At 44.9% G+C, this 18,823-nt stretch overlaps 1 protein-coding gene across 1 annotated transcript in view; it reads left to right on the forward strand.

Annotated features, from left to right (window-relative positions):
• The first annotated feature begins 1,196 nt into the window (after nucleotides 1-1,196).
• pip5kl1 (phosphatidylinositol-4-phosphate 5-kinase-like 1) overlaps nucleotides 1,197-18,823 on the forward strand; it is a 51,496-nt gene continuing 33,869 nt past the window's right edge. The window contains exon 1 of the mRNA XM_048613405.1: nucleotides 1,197-1,269. Coding sequence (XP_048469362.1) covers nucleotides 1,258-1,269 — 12 coding nt within the window. The 5' untranslated portion in view covers nucleotides 1,197-1,257. The remainder of the gene's footprint in view (nucleotides 1,270-18,823) is intronic.

The raw sequence follows: 18,823 nt of genomic DNA on the forward strand, positions 1-18,823 counted from the left end.
TGGGGAGATGGGAGCTGAATTATTTGCTGCAGGATTCTTAATCTCTGACCTGCCCTTGTATCTACAGTATGTATATACCTGGGTCCTCCTGGTCAATGACCCACCCAGGACATTGATAGTGAGGTATTTAAGACAAGTAGTAAGATAACTAGAGGGTAGATGAGAATATTTTTTATGATGTGAGTTGTTGTGATCTGAAATGCACTGTCTAAAAGTGCAACGGAAGCAGATTCAAGAGTAACTTTCAAAAGGAAAGTAGGGACATTGATTTGGCAGGGGAGTACACATGCTGGGCTGTGCAGGTGGAATAACTGGCCTTATTCTGCACTATGTCACGATGGTTCTGTAGAAGCAGAGGTGCCATGAAATTGCAGGCTGTTTGTGTTCATATTGGACTTTCTTTAAGGAGATCTACCAGTTGCGTTAGCCCCTTATCTGCCAGTCGCAGTTGTAAATGAGAACGGGGAACCTATCCAAACTTGGCTGTAAGGAACACACCTATCACCTTGACATTAGTTGTTGTGCTGGTGTAAGGGTATTTTTCTGCTAGATGTTTTGGTGGAAGACACCTGCACCTCTGAAATAAGTAGGTGTTTGAAGTTACCTAGCAACATGGTTGTTTATCAGCTAGTGCATGATTATGGGGTGGTTTGAGAGAACTGGCATTAGCTGCAGTGCTGTCACTATTAGTCGTGCTGACTACGGGTTTTTATTCCAGTACAGTCCGAAAGCCCTCCCCTGCATCATTCCATTGTTAAAAAGTGGCACAAATGTTTCTTTTTAAAGACGAGAACGAACAGCATATTGGCAGACGCAAGGCTTGCGATTAAAACAATTTAAGGGCGTTACTTTAAAGGAGTAGGCGTATAGGGTTTATTTCCAGGGTTGTACATGCATTTGCACCCAGCAGTGTGAAATCTGACCACCCCTGCTGCAATTTAAGTAAAGGTTCAACCCACAGGCTTTCGATCTCAAATAGTGATGGATTTTTCACGTTGGTGAGTCTCTATGGTGTGGGAGGGGGGGTGCTGTCCTGGAATGAGCAGCCAGTCTTATAAGTGGGGAGGCACTGCATTACAGGAGAAACTGGAGAACGTGGGCTGTGCCTAGGCCTCAGGAGGGACTGACTGGCAAAGGAGGATGCTGGAAAACAAAAGAGTGGGTATCAGCTCAACCTAACCCCAGGGAGCTCAAAAAAACCTGAGTAGATCTAGCAGATCACAGGGAAGTCAGTGGTGCTGTCAACATCCTTGCACTATGGCTGAGGAGGTAAGAAATATCTGGGTGAAATCTGTATAATATTTTGGCATGCATGATGGGCGTGAGAATTATTGCTGTGATTGTTTATTTGAGATTTGTTATAACATAATTAAGAAAAAAATTGCAATTATAATCAAACCTGCAAGTTTAATTTGAGATTGATTGAATCCTGCATTTTCCTACCTATTTCCAGTCCTGTTCTGTGAATGCATCAGAACACCATCTCTCTTCTTACAGATTTTATTTGACTGCAATTAAAATGATCCAATTTCAAAAGCTGCAGTGTTCAGTTTATACTGCAGAAGGTGTTTTCGTAAAGAGAAAATGTATTATTCAGCTCGGTTTCAGTAGCAATTATCTTGGAAGATGGGATGGAATGAAATCGGGAGTTGCAGTTAATACCGTACTTAACGTTAAATGATGTGTACTGGCACAAACTGTGATGACTGCATATATAGTGACATTTCAATTTGTACAAAGTATAAAGTGGACTATTGATGTGCAGTCGGAGGAACGTAAGTATAAGCTACAGAGAGGATGGACCCAACTGGTTCATGCTGGTGTTTATGCTGCCCTCCATCTCTCTTCATCTTGCCCTGGCAATGCATCCTTTCTCCGTCATGCACATCCCTGGCTTTCCCTTAAGTGCATCCGTGTTAACAGCCTCAATTACTCCCTGTGTGATGTTAAGTTCCACGTTCTGTCACTTTCCAGTGAAAGTGGTTTCTCCTGAGTTGGCGAAATGTGAGGAGAAGGAAGGGAAGTTTGTGAAATAATTGAAGCTGTTTAGCTGCTTTTTACAATCCACTTATCGAGCTTCCTTGAGTGCCTGAGCTTTGCTGAACAATTCAGGTTGGGCAGATCCCCAGTTAGATTATCCTTGTACAATGAGGTAGCAGACATCAGCAGGAGCAGAGTTACAGCTGGTAGACTTGAGTTCCCTGGATTATCAACATATTTCCAATCCTGGTTTGCAAAAGTACAGAATGTTCTGTTTCTTACTGCAGATTTGATTTGAGTGTGATTAAAACAATCTAATTTTGAAAGCTGCAGCGTTCAAGTAAAACTGTGAAAAGTATTTCTCTTTTAAATAAAAGGCAATTCAGACTAGGTTTCAATAGTAACCATCATTCAGGATGATGTTTAAATATTTTTCTGCTCCCATCTTAACTCACACCAAGACACTTTCACTTATCATAGAATCCTTGCAGTGTGGAAGCAGGCCATTTGGCCCATTGAATCCACACCAACCCTCTGGAGAGCATCCCACACGGACCCACTTCCCTACCCTATCCCTGTAACCCTGCATTTCCCATGGCCAATCCACCTAGCCTGCACATCTTTGGACTGTGGGAGGAAACTGGAGCAAACCCATGCAGACATGGGGAGAATGTGCAAACTCCACACAGACAGTTGCCTGAGGGTGGAATTGAACCTATATCCCTGGTGCTGTGAGGCAGCAGTGCTAACCACTGAGCCACTGATTATTCTCTATTGAATCCCAGCCAACAATGCCTTGATTTTAAATTTTTTATCCTTGCTTTCAGATCCCTCCGCAGGCTTGCCCTCCCTATCTCCACAGTCTCTTCCAGCTCTACAATCTTCTAAGACTGCCGCACTCTGCCAATTCTGAGATCTAGCATTTCTCATTTTTTACCAAAAATGTAGTTCATTTGTAAAACTTGCAAACCATTTTGAATTTTTTTTTATTCATTCATGGGATGTGCCAGGCCAGCATTTATTGCTTGTCTCTCATTGCTCAGAGAGGTAGTTAAGAATCAACCACATTGCTGTGGGTCTGGAGTCATATATGTGCCAGACTAGGTAAGGATGGTAGATTTGCTTCCCTAAAGGTCATTAGTAAATCAGATGGATTTTTACAAGAATCAATAGTGGTTTACATGGTTGCCATTAGGGTCGATTTTTATTCCAGAGTTTTATTGGATTCAAATTTCATCATCTGCCATGATGGGATTCGAACCTACCTCCATAGATTCTAGATTACTAGTCTAGTGATATAACCCCATGCTACTGTCTCTCCAAAAATATTATAGAAAGTGTAATAAAGTTGAACTTTTCTCTACTCAGCATGGCACACTCTGAGGTGCCCTAATACAATTGCAACGTTTTTCAAGTTCATAAATAAAATCCCAAGCACAGAGCTCCGAGGGTAAACCCCTCAAATTTAACACTAAGCAAAGGTTGGATAAAATTCAACTTCTCTCCAGCAGCACGCTCCACTGTGTGGTGCCTCTGTAGAATTTCTGTGTTCTTGATGCTCACAGTAGGTGTTTCATGTCAAAAACACAGCGCAACAGATTCCACACAGTTTCCAACCCCACAACCCACTATCGCAAAAAGGTCATGGACACCGACATTTCCCCCTTGTGCCTCTGCATCAGCTGTCCAAGTGTTGGTGCGTCCCTCATCTTTTATCTTTAACCTTTTTTAACCATTCTACTAGTGGTGGCCGTGACTTCAGCATGCCTGCTGCCTTAATCTTTGGCATTCCCTCCCTAAACTTCTCTGCCTCCTTTAAGACATTTCTTACCACCTACCTGTTTAACCATGTGTTTGGTCACCTGCCTTCATTTTTCTTATGTGGTTCGGTGCCGATTTCTGTTTGAGAGCGCTCCTGTGGAGAGCTTTTTCCTAAGTGAAAGATGCTATAGAAATATATGCTGTTGTAAACCTGTTTATTTTTATTGCTTCTGGGCTCTTTATCATTGTCTGGTGACTGGGATTGGGAGCTGGATACAGGATCAGAGCACATCAGGATCCATGGTGATATAACCTGCTGGTATTTGTTGTCCAGACTGTCAACTCGGTTCCAAGTGAATCAGAAGCCAAGATATCTTTCTTTCATTGGAAGGGTTTATTAACTACTAAATCTTAGAGCTCCTTCCGCAAGCCGGTTCTGACTGTTCATCTACCCAGTTAATTAATTAATCAATCAATTAATCCCGATCACCTTGTTAATGACTTGCTGTATTAACACAGATTTAGTCTCAACCACTTCAGTAAGATATTGAAAGTCTAGTCAATCTTGTACTCCAGAAACAGCAACCTGAGCAGGACAAAAAGTTGGAAATTTGGGGAGGGTGGCACGGTTGCAGAGGCAGAGAGAGGATCTATATTCCCAGTGAGTAATTTTTTGTGTTGGTCAATTGTGTCCAAATTCAATAAGTACCCTCACGGCATGCTCATGTGCAGAGCCTACGTATGGCAGTGCAGCCTTGTAGCCCCTATCTTCACCCCATTCCCACTTACTTCACAACAGTGGTTTATGTACCATCAGTGAAGTTATTCCTGTGACCTTTGTTTAAGGAAATAAATCAAGTTTACACAACGTAGCAGTGAATCCCACCCACTTCAACCAATGGACCATCATCAAGTGCAAGAGAAAGAGAATGTTTGTATTGTTCCTTGAAAGATCCTTGAAAGTGGTGTTGCAGGTAGACTGCTTGATGAAGAAGGTGTTTGGCACGCTTGCCTTCATTGGTCAGAACATGGAGTATAGAAGTTGGGATGTGATGTTGCAGCTGTACAGGACATTGGTTAGGCCACTTTTGGAATACTGTGTAGAATTCTGGTTGCCCTTCTATAGAATGATGTTGTTAAACTTGAGAGGATGCAGAAAAGATTCACAAGAATGTTGCCAGGGTTGGAGGGTTTCAGCTATAGGCAGAGGCTGAATAGGCTGGGGCTATTTTCCCTGGAGTGATGGAGACTGAGGGGTGACCTTATAGAGGTTTATAAAATCAGGAGGGGCATGGATAGGGTGAATAGACAAGGTCTTATTCCCAGGGTGAGGGGGGGTCCAACCCTAGAGGGCATAGGTTTAAGGTGAGAGGGGAAAGATTTAAAAGGACGAGGGGCTACTTTTTCATGCAGAGGGTGGTGCGTGTGTGAACATAGAACACAGAACAGTGCAGCACAGTACAGGCCTTTCGGCCCACAATGTTGTGCCGACCTATTATCTTACCCTAAGATCAATCTACCCTGCATACCCTACATTTTACTATCCTCCATGTGCCTATCCAAGAGTCGTTTAAACGTCCCTAATGTATCTGACTCCACTACCACTGCCGGCAGCGCATTCCACGCACCCACCATTCTCTGTGTGAAGAACCTACCTCTGACATCTCTCCTATACCTTCCTTCAATCACCTTAAAATTATGCCCCCTCGTAATAGTCATTTCCGCCCTGGGAAAAAGTCTGTGGGTATCCACTCTATCTATGCCTCTCATCATCTTGTACAGTTCTATCAAGTCACCTCTCACCCTTCTTCACTCCAATGAAAATAGCCCTAGCTCCCTCAACGTTTCCTCATAAGACCTGCCCTCCAGTCCAGGCAGCATCCTGGTAAATCTCCTCTGCACTCTCTCTAAAGCTCCCACATCTTTCCTATAATGAGGCGACCAGAACTGAACACAATATTCCAAGTGCGGTCTAACCAGGGTTTAATAGAGCTGCAGCATAACCTCACGGCTCTTAAACTCAATTCCCCTGCCAATGAAAGCGAACACACCATACGCCTTCTTTACAACCCGATCAACTTGGGTAGCAACTTTGAGGGATCTATGGACGTGAACCCCAAGATCCCTCTGTTCCTCCACACTGCTGAGAATCCTGCCATTAACCCTGTATTCTAAATTCAAATTCGATCTTCCAAAATGAAACACTTCACACTTTTCTGGGTTGAATTCTGTCTGCCACTTCTTTGCCCAGCTCTGCATCCTGTCAATGTCCCGTTGCAACCTACAACAGCCCTCCACGCTGTCCACAATTCCACCAACCTTCGTGTCATCAATCTTACTAACCCACCCTTCCACTTCCTCATCCAAGTCATTTATAAAGATCACAAACGGCAGAGGTCCCAGAACAGATCCCTGCTGAACACCACTGGTCACCAAGCTCCGGGATGAACACTTTCCATCTACTACCACCCTCTGTATTCTATTGGACAGCCAGTTTTGTATCCAGACAGCCAAATTTCCCTGAATCCCATGCCTCCTTACTTTCTGAATGAGCATACCATGTGGAACCTTATCAAATGCCTTGCTAAAATCCACATACCCCACATCCACTGCTCGACCTCCATCAAGATGTTTTGTCACATCCTCAAAGAATTAAATAAGGCTTGAGGCATGACCTGCCCCTCACAAAGCCATGCTGACTATTTCTAATCAAACTGTGCTTTTCCAAATAATCGTAAACACTATCTCTCAGAATCCTCTCCAATAATTTGCCCACCGCAGAAGTAAGACTGACCGGTCTGTAATTTCCAGGATTATCCCTATTCCCTTTCTTGAACAAGGGAATGATATTTGTCACCCTCCAATCTTCTGGTACTACTCCAGTGGACAGTAAGGATGCAAAGATCATTGCCAAAGGGGCAGCAATCTCTACCCTCACTCCCTGTAGTAACTTTGGGTATATCCCGTCTGCCCCAGGGGACTTATCTATCCTCATGTTTTTCAAAATTTCTAGCACATCCTCCTTCTTAACAACAACCTGTTCGAGCATAGCTGCCTGTTTCATGCTGTCCTCACAAATGTCAAGGTCCCTCTCACTGGTGAATACTGAAGGAAAGTATTCATTAAGGACCTCTCCTACCTCCTCCAACTCCGCACCCAAGTTCCCTCCACTATCCTTGATTGGCCCTACCCTCACTCTGGCCATCCTCTTGTTCCTCACATAAGTATAGAACGCCTTGGGGTTTTCCTTAATTGTACCAGCCAAGGCTTTTTTATACCTCCTTCTAGCTCTCCTAAGTCCATTCTTCAGTTCCTTCCTGGTTACCTTGTAACCCTCTAGAGCCCTGTCCGATCCTTGCTTTCTCAACCTTCAGTAAGCTTCCTTCTTTGTCCTGACTAGATGTTCCACATGTCTTGTCGTCTAAGGTTCCTTCACCTTACCATCCCTTCCTTGCTTTAGTGGGACAAACCTATCCAGCACTTGTAGCAAGTGCTCCCTAAACAACCTCCACATTTCTAGACAACAAGGTGCAGGGCTGGATGAACACAGCAGGCCAAGCAGCATCATAGGAGCAGAGAGGCTGACGTTTCGGGCCTAGACCCTTCATCAGAAAAGGAGGAGGGGAAGGGGGTTTTGAAATAAATAGGGAGAGAGTGGGAGGCGGATAGAAGAGGGATAGAGGAGAGGATAGGTGGAGAGGAAACAAACAGGTCGAAGAGGCGGGGATGGAGCCAGTAAAGGTGAGTGTAGGTAGGGAGTTAGGAAGGGGATAGGTCAGTCCAGGGAGGACGGACAGGTCAAGGGGGTGGGATGAGGTTGGTCGGTAGGAGATGGAGGTGCGGCTTGAGGTGGGAGGAGGGGATAGGTGGGAGGAAGAACAGGTTAGGGAGGCAGGGACGAGCTGGACTGGTTTTGGGATGCGGTAGGGGGAGGGGAGATTTTGAAGCTTGTGAAATCCACATTGATACCATTGGGCTGCAGGGTTCCCAAGCGGAATATGAGTTGCTGTTCCTGCAACCTTCGGGTGGCATCGTTGTGGCACTGCAGGAGGCCCAGGATGGACATGTCGTCTGAGGAATGGGAGGGGGAGTTGAAATGGTTTGCGACTGGGAGGTGCAGTTGTTTATTGTGAACCGAGCGTAGGTGTTCTGCAAAGCGGTCCCCGAGTCTCCGCTTGGTTTCCCCGATGTAGAGGAGGTCACACCGGGTACAGCGGATGCAGTATACCACATTGGCAGACGTGCAGGTGAACATCTGCTTGATGTGGAAAGTCTTCTTGGGGCCTGGGATGGGGGTGAGGGAGGAGGTATGGGGGCAGGTGTAGCACTTCCTGCGGTTGCAGGGAAAAGTGCCGGGTGTGGTGGAGCTGGAGGGGAGTGTGGAGCGGACAAGGGAGTCACGGAGAGAGTTGTCCCTCCGGAAAGCAGATAAAGGTGGGGAGGGAAAGATGTCTTTGGTGGTGGGGTCGGATTGCAGATGGCGGAAGTGTCGGAGGATGATGCGTTGGATCCGGAGGTTGGTGGGGTGGTACGTGAGGACGAGGGGGATTCTTTTTTGGTTCTTATTGCGTGGACGGGGTGTGAGGGATGAGGTGCGGGAGATGTGGGAGACACGGTTGAGGGCGTTCTCGACCACCGAGGAGGGGAAGTTACGGTCCTTGAAAAACGAGGACAACTGAGATGTACGGGAGTGGAATGCCTCATCCTGGGAGCAGATGCGGCGTTATAGTTGGAGCTCAGTTCGGTGGGGCAGGAGCAGGCGGAGACAATGGGTCGACCAGGGCATTCAGGTTTGTGGATTTTGGGAAGGAGATAGAAGCGGGCAGTGCGAGGTTGGGGAACGATGAGGTTGGAGGCCGTGGGTGGGAGGTCACCTGAGGTGATGAGGTTGTGGATGGTTTGCGAGATGATGGTTTGGTTCTCAGGGGTGGGGTCATGATCAAGGGGGCGGTAGGAGGAGGTGTTGGAGAGTTGGCGTCTGGCCTCGGCGATGTAGAGGTCAGTGCGCCATACCTCCACATTTCTGTTGTGCATTTCCCTGAGAACATCTGATCCCAATTTATGCTCCGCAGTTCCTGCCTAATAGCATTGTAATTCCCGCTACCCCAATAAAATACTTTCCCACACCTTCTGCTCCTATCCCTCTCCATGACTATAATAAAGGTCAGGGAGTTGTGATCACTATCACTGAAATGCTCTCCCACCGAGAGATCTGGCCTTGTGGAAGGAGCTTCCAGAGGAAGTGGTGGAAGTGGGTACAATTACAACATTTAAAAGGCATCTGGATGGATACATGAATAGAGGGTTTAGAGGGATATCGGCCAAATGTTGACAAATGGGACTAGGTCAGATTGGGATGTCTGGTCGGCATGGACAAGTTAGATTGAAGGGCCTGTTTTCATGCTGTATGACTCTGACTAATTGTGTAAAACTCTGATTTCAGTCACTTGGCCAAACAGCTGAGAGAACTGTGCACTTGTTTGGATTTTGAAAGAATCTTTCAGCATAGAAGGAAGCAATTCTGCCCATCACTTTGAAAGAGCTATGCCATTAGCCTTCGATTACTTTGCCCTTCCCTTATGGCCCTGCAGGACTTTCCCCTTTGTGTAAATCCACTGCCTAGCCAAGTTAGGACTAAAACAAACATGGGAAAAGAACAAAATGCTCCCAGCCATTGAAAACCTCTCAGAATCCCCAATAATGGTGAGCAGACAGAAGTCCATCCTTTCCTACTGACTGGGGAAGGAGAAAGATAGAAACAATAAAATCTCAAATCAAGGTTCAATCTATGTCCAGGACAAGATGCCAGTTTGAGAACAGTATGGGCATGTGCCAGTGGGTAAATAGCAGGTAGTGGCTGCAATTCCTTACATTGTGAGAGACTGAACTGTACCTTTGTACACAGAATTACACATCTGCATTGAACATACAATATGTCAGTAGGCCATTTGGCCCATCTCACTAATACTTATGATCCATTTGATCCTCCTCCCACATCCCTCTTGATCTCATTCTGTCAACATCTTCTGCTCCTTACCCCACCCCCATTAAATACATCAACAGTATTCACTTCAAACACTCCTTGTAGTGATGACTTCCACGTAGTGACCACTCTCAAGGTAAGAACATTTATCCTGAATTACCTATTGGATATATTTTTGTCTACTTGTGCCCTTCTATGGTTCTGGTCTCCTCCTCCCTTGGTGGAAATATGTTCTCTCTGTCCACCCTACTACAATTCCTTTCATTGTCATAAAGATCACCCTCAAATTCTTCTTAATAGGGAAAAGAACTCTATTTCCTGGTACTCTCATTTCTGATGCCAACCTAAAGAATGCTTTTATGAACCTCCTTCAATGCCTCTATATTCTTTTCCTGATATAGAGACTAGAAACATGTATATTAAAGCTGGGTGTCTGCCCAGGGGGGAAGTAACTTGGTCTTCTATCATGACCAACTAGGAGTGAATTGTAGAGCAACATATCCATCTTTTGGAGGGCAGTCATTCCTAAAATGGGATTTAACAGAAATCTGAGGCACATTGCCTGTGTTTCCTTAAACAGGTAGTTGATGCATTACATAAGAACGAGAAATAGAAAAGAAATAGGTTGTTCAGCCCCTTGAGGACGCCGTGCTATCCCATAAAACCATGGCTGACTTGAAACAAAAATAGAAATTGCTCGAAAAGCTCAGTAGGTCTGGCAGCGTCTGTGGAGAGAAATCAGAGTTAACATTTCAGGTCCAATGACCCTTCCTCAGAAGATGGCTGCTTTGACGTGACCTTCATTCCACTTTCCTTATTCCAGTATTGTTGAACAAGAAGTCGTTGAACTCAGCCTTGAATATATTCTGACCCGACCTCCACTGCTCAGTGGCAAGAGAATTCCAAAGATATAAGGAATTCCCCCTTATCTCCCGCTTAAGTAGAAAACACCGTATTGAAAATGTGCCCCCCTGGTTTTAGGTAACCTCCATGATTTCCACCAGCATCCCATCCCAAACAAGAGAAGCTCTAGACTCCCCGACTCCTTCCGGGGGGTTGTAGATTCTTCCATAACATGCACGCAAACATGAGCTCACGCACACATGCACTCAATCGCTCTAGGGGAGTTCCAGATCCATCCCTCCAACACACACTCATGCACACATACACTCTCTCTGAGGGAATTCTGGATAACTTCCCCAACACACAAGTGCACATGCATACACACACTTTTGGGGATTTCTCCATATCCTCCCAAAACATGTGTGCATGCAGACGCTCTTTAGGAGAGTTCTAGATTCCTCCCAAAACACGTAGAGACACACACACACACACACACACACACACACACACACAAAAGCATGTAGAGTCTCTCTGGGGAGTTCTAGATTCCTCCCAAAACACATGGACACACGCATACACACACATGCATGTACCCTCTCGAGGGGAGTTCTAGATTCTCCTCACAAGATGAGTTCTGGATCCTACCGTATGGGTTAGTTATAAACACGATCTCTCCACATGCAAAACTAAGTTTACGTTAGTGAGAAATGGAGTTAAGAATTGGAGTTTTTGGAGGATCTTCTTTGAACTTGTCAGGGCTGTGTAGAGTAGAAGGATGGTGGAGGCAGGAAACTCTAAACATTTTAAAATAACCTTGGATATTCACTTGAAGTGCCATAACCTACAAAGCTACAGATTATGAGTTGAATCAAAGATAGTAGGAACTGCAGATGCTGGAGAATCCGAGACAACAAGGTGCAGGGCTGGATGAACACAGCAAGCCAAGCAGCATCATAGGAGCAGAGAGTTAAGTGGGCTTGGGCTGGGTGCTTCTTGTTGGCTATCATAAACACGATGGGCTGAATGACCTTACATGCTGTAAATTTTGATGATTCTCTGGTTCAAAAAGTGGTAGGGTGTTGTGTGGTGGTTTCTATACATCAGTGAGATAGAGCAAATGACACCTTTTATATGCTCTGATCTTCATGATATGAAAGTAACAGTAAGTGAATTCAGTGGAAGTTTAGCCCTGGGATTGATAGGAAAGTTTGACTAGAGAAGTAGCAGAAATAGGAAGAAGCATGGGAACAGGAGCCGAGGACACAGGATCCCTTGAGCTGAGTCCACCATTTCATTATAACATGGCTGATCCGAATGCATGGCTTCACAGATTTGTGTCTTCAATCATGTGTGTTCCCTCTTGGCGAACTTTACAATCCTGCAGCAGTGAGAGTTATTGCACTGTTTGACATTCCATTCTAGAACATAGAACATAGAACAGTACAGCACAGTACAGGCCCTTCGGCCCACGATGTTGTGCCGAACTTTTACTCTAAACCTAAGATCTATCTAACCTCCACCCCTACCTTATACTATCATCCATATGCCTATCTAATAGCTGCTTAAATGCCCCTGATGAGGCCGACTCCACTACCCTCTCCGGCAATGCATTCCACGCCCCGACCACTCTCTGAGTAAAGAACCTACCTCTGACGTCTCCCCTATATCTACCTCCACTCATTTAAAACTATGCCCCCTCGTAATAGCTACCTCCACCCTCGGAAAATGTCTCTGGCTGTCTACTCTATCTATACCTCTGATTATTTTGTACATCTCTATCAAGTCACCTCTCATCCTTCGTCGTTCTGAAGAGAAAAGCCCTAGCTCTCTCAACCTTTCCTTGTAAGACCTTCCTTCATTTCAGGCAACATCCTGGTAAATCCCCTCTGCACCTTTTCCAACGCTTCCACATCTTTCATGTAATGAGACGACCAGAACTGGACACAATACTCCAGATGCGGCCGAACCAGGCTTTTATATAGCTGGAGCATAACTTCACGGCTCTTGAACTCAATCCCTCTATTAATGAAAGCTAACACACCATACGCCTTCTTAACAACTCTATCCACCTGGGTGGCAACTTTCAGGGAACTGTGGACATGAACACTAAGATCCCTCTGCTCCTCCACACTGCCAAGAATCTTTCAGTTAACCCTGTATTCTGCTTTCAAGTTTGTCCTTCCAAAATGAATCACCTCACCTCATTCTTGTAGGGATGTCTCTGGAAAAATCTTCTTCTGGGAAATGTCACTCACAGCTCCCCAGTGAGAAGCTGCATTCTTATTGAGGTCTTTCCCAGTTACAGGATACATGTCGACCTTGCCCTTAATGGCCAAAACATCCAACAAGGCTTTAGGGAGGATGGAGAGACAAATAAAAAACAGGAGAAATAGAATGAACACCAAGCAAAGCTGGGAGAGTTAGGAGTCAGATAGAGCTTTAAGATGAGAGCACCTCGTGATAGCTGGATTCTTTGTCAACCAGTTTGGGATGCGGAAAAGGGCACATAGACAGAGGTGAAAGTTAGAAGACCGGAAGACACAGGGTGGCACAAAAGAAAGACATAGGATCAAGCATCTTTTAAGATGAGGATTTATTCTAATTCAACAGGAAGTCTGTATGGATGGGCCCAGAGCCTGAGCTGATAGATAACTGGGGTGTGGGCAGCTGATGTTTTAAAACAGGAAGCGTTGGAGAAACCCATCAGGTCCAGTAGCATCTGCGCAGAGAGAAACAGCTAATGTTTCAAATTCAATTGAGTTCTTTGGAATCCAGAGCCACGAAGAAGAGCCACACCAGACTCAACGTTAACTCTGTTTCTCTCTCCATGGATACTGCCAGGCTTGATGATTGTCACCGGCACTCTTTCTTATTTCACATCTCCAGCATCTGCAAAACTTGGCTTTTGACATGAAATTGTGAGCAGGTTGAAATTCGAGGAGGAGGAGGCCTTTGGGACAATCAAGTCTAGAGGTGACAGAAACAGTGATTAAGGTTTAGGATGAGGTAGGAACAGAGATGGGTGATGACGCAGAGGGATCCAAAGTGTTGTTGGGGCTGCACTCATCCAGGCAAGTGGTGAGTATTCCATCACACTCCTGACTTGTGCCTTGTAGATGGTGACAAGGCTTTGGGAAGTCAGGAGCAACATTCTCTCATTCTCTTTGGGATGTGTGGGTGGTTTAAAGGTGGGGGCTCTTTAAAATATATTGCATGGTCATGCACATGCGGTAACTTAAAGGGGCCCATTAGTGTGTGGCTCGTGGTATGCCCAATCAAGCTTAGGGGGGGCCATTGGTCAGCACTTGGGTTACTCAGCCCCTGACCTACTCTAGTAGCTGTGGCGTTTGTAATGGCTAGTCCACTTGTGCTTTTGATCAATACCAACTCTCAGGATGTTACAAGTGGAGAATTCGGCAGAAGGTCATCAGAGTTTGTTCTCTCCCCTAGCAAGCAGTGGAGGCTGGTCACTGAATATAACCACCACAGAGTTTGATTCAAGAGGGTGTTGAGGGTCATGGAGGGGCAGCAGGGGGAGAGTTCAGCTGAGGTCACATCAGATCAACCATGAATTTATTGAGTGCGCAGCAGGCTCTGGGGCCGAATGGCCTACTTCTGTTCTGATTTTGAATCTTCTGATGTTCAGCAATGATGTAGCCACTGAAGGCCTGGGGAGTGTAGAGGAATAACAATTATTCCCAGGAAAAATCTAAACAATCATAGTTTCTATCTATCTTGACTGTTTTATTTGGTCTGTTTGAGGGGAATCTCGTGGGTTTATTTGGTGAGAGGTGTCTGAGATGTGGATAGGGGCCGAGGCGGAGATACAGCTTTGGTGCGGGGGTGGTGTGAGGGAGCAGAATGAAAACAGAGGAAGGTAAAGGGGACCGAGCCCAATAACAAAGTTACCCTGGCAGGGAAGATTGTCTCTGCAAAGGATGTTGGGATGGGATTGATTGGGGGTGTTAGTAAGAGTTAGATGGGAGGAATGGACAGAATGGAAAGTGGTTGGCAATGAGGTGGGGTGGATATAATGATAGAATTAATTGTGTAACAAAGCAGATGGGCAGTTTGTTGAATACGACTTTTTATGCCAAAGCTATTCTTTCCAAAGGTTAAAATGCATATTCACTGCATTTGAATTACAAAGTTCTTTTTGTCAAGTGAATTAATAGAATATCACAATTTGGATTCTGTAGTTCGAGAAGTTGTTAACAGTCTATATCCTACAGAGTTAAACTGTCATATACTTTTGGACATGCTGGCACACAATAGAAAGGAGTAGTTCTGATGGTGCTATGAAACATGGATCTGAACAAGGAAACACATGTTTGTTCCTTGAACAGTATTGAGCTGTTTTTTTCAATTCTGACAAAAATCTGTTCCCATTTACACTCTCACATTCCAGAAAGGCTGGATAGGCTGGGACTTTTTCCACTGGAGTGTAGGAGTTTGAAGGGTGACATAATAGAGGTGTATACTCATGAGAGGTATGGATAGAGTTAATGGTAGGTGCCTTTTCCCTAGGATGGGGGATTTCAAGACTAGGAGGCACATTTTTAAGGTGAGGAGAGAGATTTTAAAAAGGCATAAGTGAAATCTTTTTTTTATATACAGAGGGTGGTTCACGTGGAAGTGGTGGATGCAAACACAGTTACAATGTTGAAAAGACACATAGATAAGTACATAAATAGGAAAGGTTTGGAGGGATATGGGCCAGGAGCAGGCAGGTGGACTAGTTTAGTTTGGGATTACATTCGGCATGGACTGGTTGGACCGAAGGGCCTGTTTCCGTGCTGTGTGACTCTATGCCTGGGTCTGTTTTGCTTTCTATCACTTTATCTGGAGTGAGAGGGTTTGATTCTGTTCAAGGCACTGTATTTAAAATAGTACAATCGTAGTAATGACACTAATTTAATCGCTGCTGTGCTCAAAGATATCCACAATGTGCATGTGTACGTGCCAATAAACACAGATGTGCTCAATCCAGAAGCTTGAACAAATGCAGGAGAAATAGTGGTAATTCATTATTCAGCCAGAATGTTCTGTTATGTTTTCTCTGCTTCTGTTTGGGTTGGTTGGTTGCGAGCCCGTTTATATTGTGTCACAAACCCTACATGAGGCAATAATGAATAAGTGGACGGAAGAGAATGGAAAATTCCATCAGGTTCCACAGAGATTGCATTCAGTAGCAGTCTGAAGCAAGTGTTTGAATCAGCATGATTTCGAGGGTGGAATATCCTCAAGAATATCCTCTGGGAAGTTCGGTTAGTGCCCGACAGAGAGCAGTTAGCAAAAGGAGGGGGTTATAGTATCTCCATCTCCCTTGATTGATTGCTTAACAGTAAAGCCATTTTAAGCTCATAACGTTTTAGTGATATTTCTGCTTGGCCTGCTGTTTTCATCCACCTCCACACACAATGTAATCATGTCAGGTTTGCTACTGCATTTTGAATTGATTTAGCATCCTCTAGTATAATGACCCAAGACACTTCACAGCAGCATTATCAAACAAAATTTGACACAGAATGGACAGTATACCGTAAATGGCAGGACCGTTATAGGAGCATTGATATGCAGAGAGATTTTGGGGTGAAAATGCATAGCTTCCTGAAAGTAGCAATACAGGTGGATAAGGTGGTAAAGAAGACATACGGCATGTTTGCCTTCATCGGTCGGGGCATTGAGTATAAAAGATTGCAAGTTGTGCAGCAGCTATATAAAACTTCAGTGAGACCACATTTGGGCTATTGTGTTGCAGTTCTGGCTGTCACACTATAGGAAGGATGTGGAGGCTTTGGAGAGGCTGCAAAAGAGGTTTACCAGGATGTTAAAAAACTGAAAGAACTGCAGACGCTGGAAATTAGAAACACAAACAAAAATTGCTAGAAAAACTCAGAACTGAAGAAGAGTCACTGGACTTGAAACGGTAACTCTGATCTCTCTCCACGAATGCTGTCAGACCTGCTGAGTTTTTCCAACAATTTCTATCTTTGTTTACCAGGACGTTGCCTGGAATGGTGTGTATTGGCTATAAGAAGTGGTTAGACAAAATTGGATTGTTTTCACTAGAGCGTCGGAGGCTGAGGGGTGACCTGAGAGAAGTGTATAAAATTGAAAGGCATGAATACGATGGATTGTCAGAGTCCTTGTCCCAGGATGGAAATGTCTGATACTAGGGGCATAGATTTAAAGCGAGGGGAGAAATTTTAAAGGAGATATAGGAGGCGAGTTTTTTTACATGGAGGGTGGTAGCTGCCTGGAGCTTGCTGCCAAGGGAGATTACTCTAGGTCAAGTCAGCATAAGGAGGGGGGATGTGTTGGGTATTCTAAAAGGCATTAGGGTGGACAAGTCCCCAGGTCCGGATGGGATCTATCCCAGGTCACTGAGGGAAGTGAGAGAGGAACTAACTGGTGCCTTAACAGATATCTTTGCAGCATCCTTGAGCATGGGTGAGGTCCCGGAGGACTGGAGAATTGCTAATGTTGTCCCCTTGTTTAAGAAGGGTAGCAAGGATAATCCAGGTAATTATAGACCGGTGAGCCTGACGTCAGTGGTGGGGAAGCTGCTGGAGAAGATACTGAAGGATAGGATCTATTTACATTTGGAAGAAAATGGGCTTATTAGTGAAAGGCAGCATGGTTTTGTGCAGGGAAGGTCATGTCTTACCAACTTGATAGAATTCTTTGAGGAAGTGACAAAGTTGATAGACGAGGGAAGGGCTGTAGATGTCATATACATGAACTTCAGTAAGGCGTTTGATAAGGTTCCCCATGGTAGGCTGATGGAGAAAGTGAAGTCGCATGGGGTCCAGGGTGTACTAGCTAGATGGATAGAGAACTGGCTGGGCAACAGGAGACAGAGAGTTGTAGTGGAAGGGAGTTTCTCAAAATGTGACCAGTGGTGTTCCACAGGGATCCGTGTTGGGACCACTGTTGTTAGTGATATACATAAATGATCTGGAGGAAGGTATAGATGGGCTGATTAGCAAGTTTGCAGATGACACTAAGATTGGTGGAAGAGCAGATAGTGAAGGGGACTGTTGGAGAATGCAGCAGAATATAGACAGATTGGAGAGTTGGGCGGAGAAATGGCAGATGGAGTTCAATCCAGGCAAATGTGAGGTGATGCATTTTGGAAGATCCAGTTCAAGAGTGAACTATATGGTAAATGGAAAAGCCCTGGGGAAAATTGATGCACAGAGAGATCTGGGTGTTCAGGTCCACTGTACCCTGAAGATGGCAACGCAGGTGAATAGAGTGGTCAAGAAGGCATACAACATGCTTTCATTCATCGGACAGGGTATTGAGTACAAGAGTTGGCAGGTCATGTTACAGTTGTATAGGGCTTTGGTTAGACCACATTTGGAATACTGCGTACAGTTCTGGTCGCCACATTACCAAAAGGATGTGGATGCTTTGGAGAGGTTGCAGAGGATGTTCACCAGGATGTTGCCTGGTTTGGAGGGTGCTAGTTATGAAGAGAGGTTGAGTAGATTAGGATTATTTACATTAGAAAGACGGAGGTTGAGGGGGGACCTGATTGAGGACTACAAAATCATGACAGGTATAGACAGGGTGGACATCAAGAAGCTTTTTCCCAGAGTGGGGGACTCAATTACAGGCGTCACGATTTCAAGGTGAAAGGGTAAAAGTTTAAGGGAGATATGCGTGGAAAGTTCTTTACACAGAGGGTGGTGGGTGCCTGGAACACGTTGCCAGCGGAGGTGGTAGAGGCAGGCACGATAGCGTCATTTAAGATGTATCTAGACAGATACATGAATGGGCAGGGAACAGAGGGATACAGATCCTTGGAAAATAGGCAACAGGTTTAGATAGAGGATTTGGATCAGCGCAGGCTTGGAGGGCTGAAGGGCCTATTCCTGTGCCTTAATTTTCTTTGTTCTTTTTTTCTTTGAGATAGTAGAAGCAGATACAATTGGAATGTTTAAGAAGTATTCAGACAATCACATGAACAGGCAGGGAATAGAGAGATTTGGACTATGTGCAGGCAGATGGGATTAGTTTAGAATGGCATCATGGTCAGCACAGACATGGTGGGCTGAAGGGCCTCTTGTTGTACTGTACTGCTTTATTTCTAACTGCTTAAGCAATTTATAGTAAGACGAACGTATGAATTAGGAGGAGTAGGGCAATAAGCCCCTCAAACCCGCTCTATCTTTTAATAAAATTATTACTGATTTGAATATTCATCAGGGTCTAGGCCCGAAACGTCAGCCTTCCTGCTCCTATGAT

Source organism: Rhincodon typus, chromosome 28, assembly GCF_021869965.1.
Source record: "Rhincodon typus isolate 14 chromosome 28, sRhiTyp1.1, whole genome shotgun sequence".
Lineage (NCBI taxonomy): Eukaryota > Metazoa > Chordata > Chondrichthyes > Orectolobiformes > Rhincodontidae > Rhincodon > Rhincodon typus.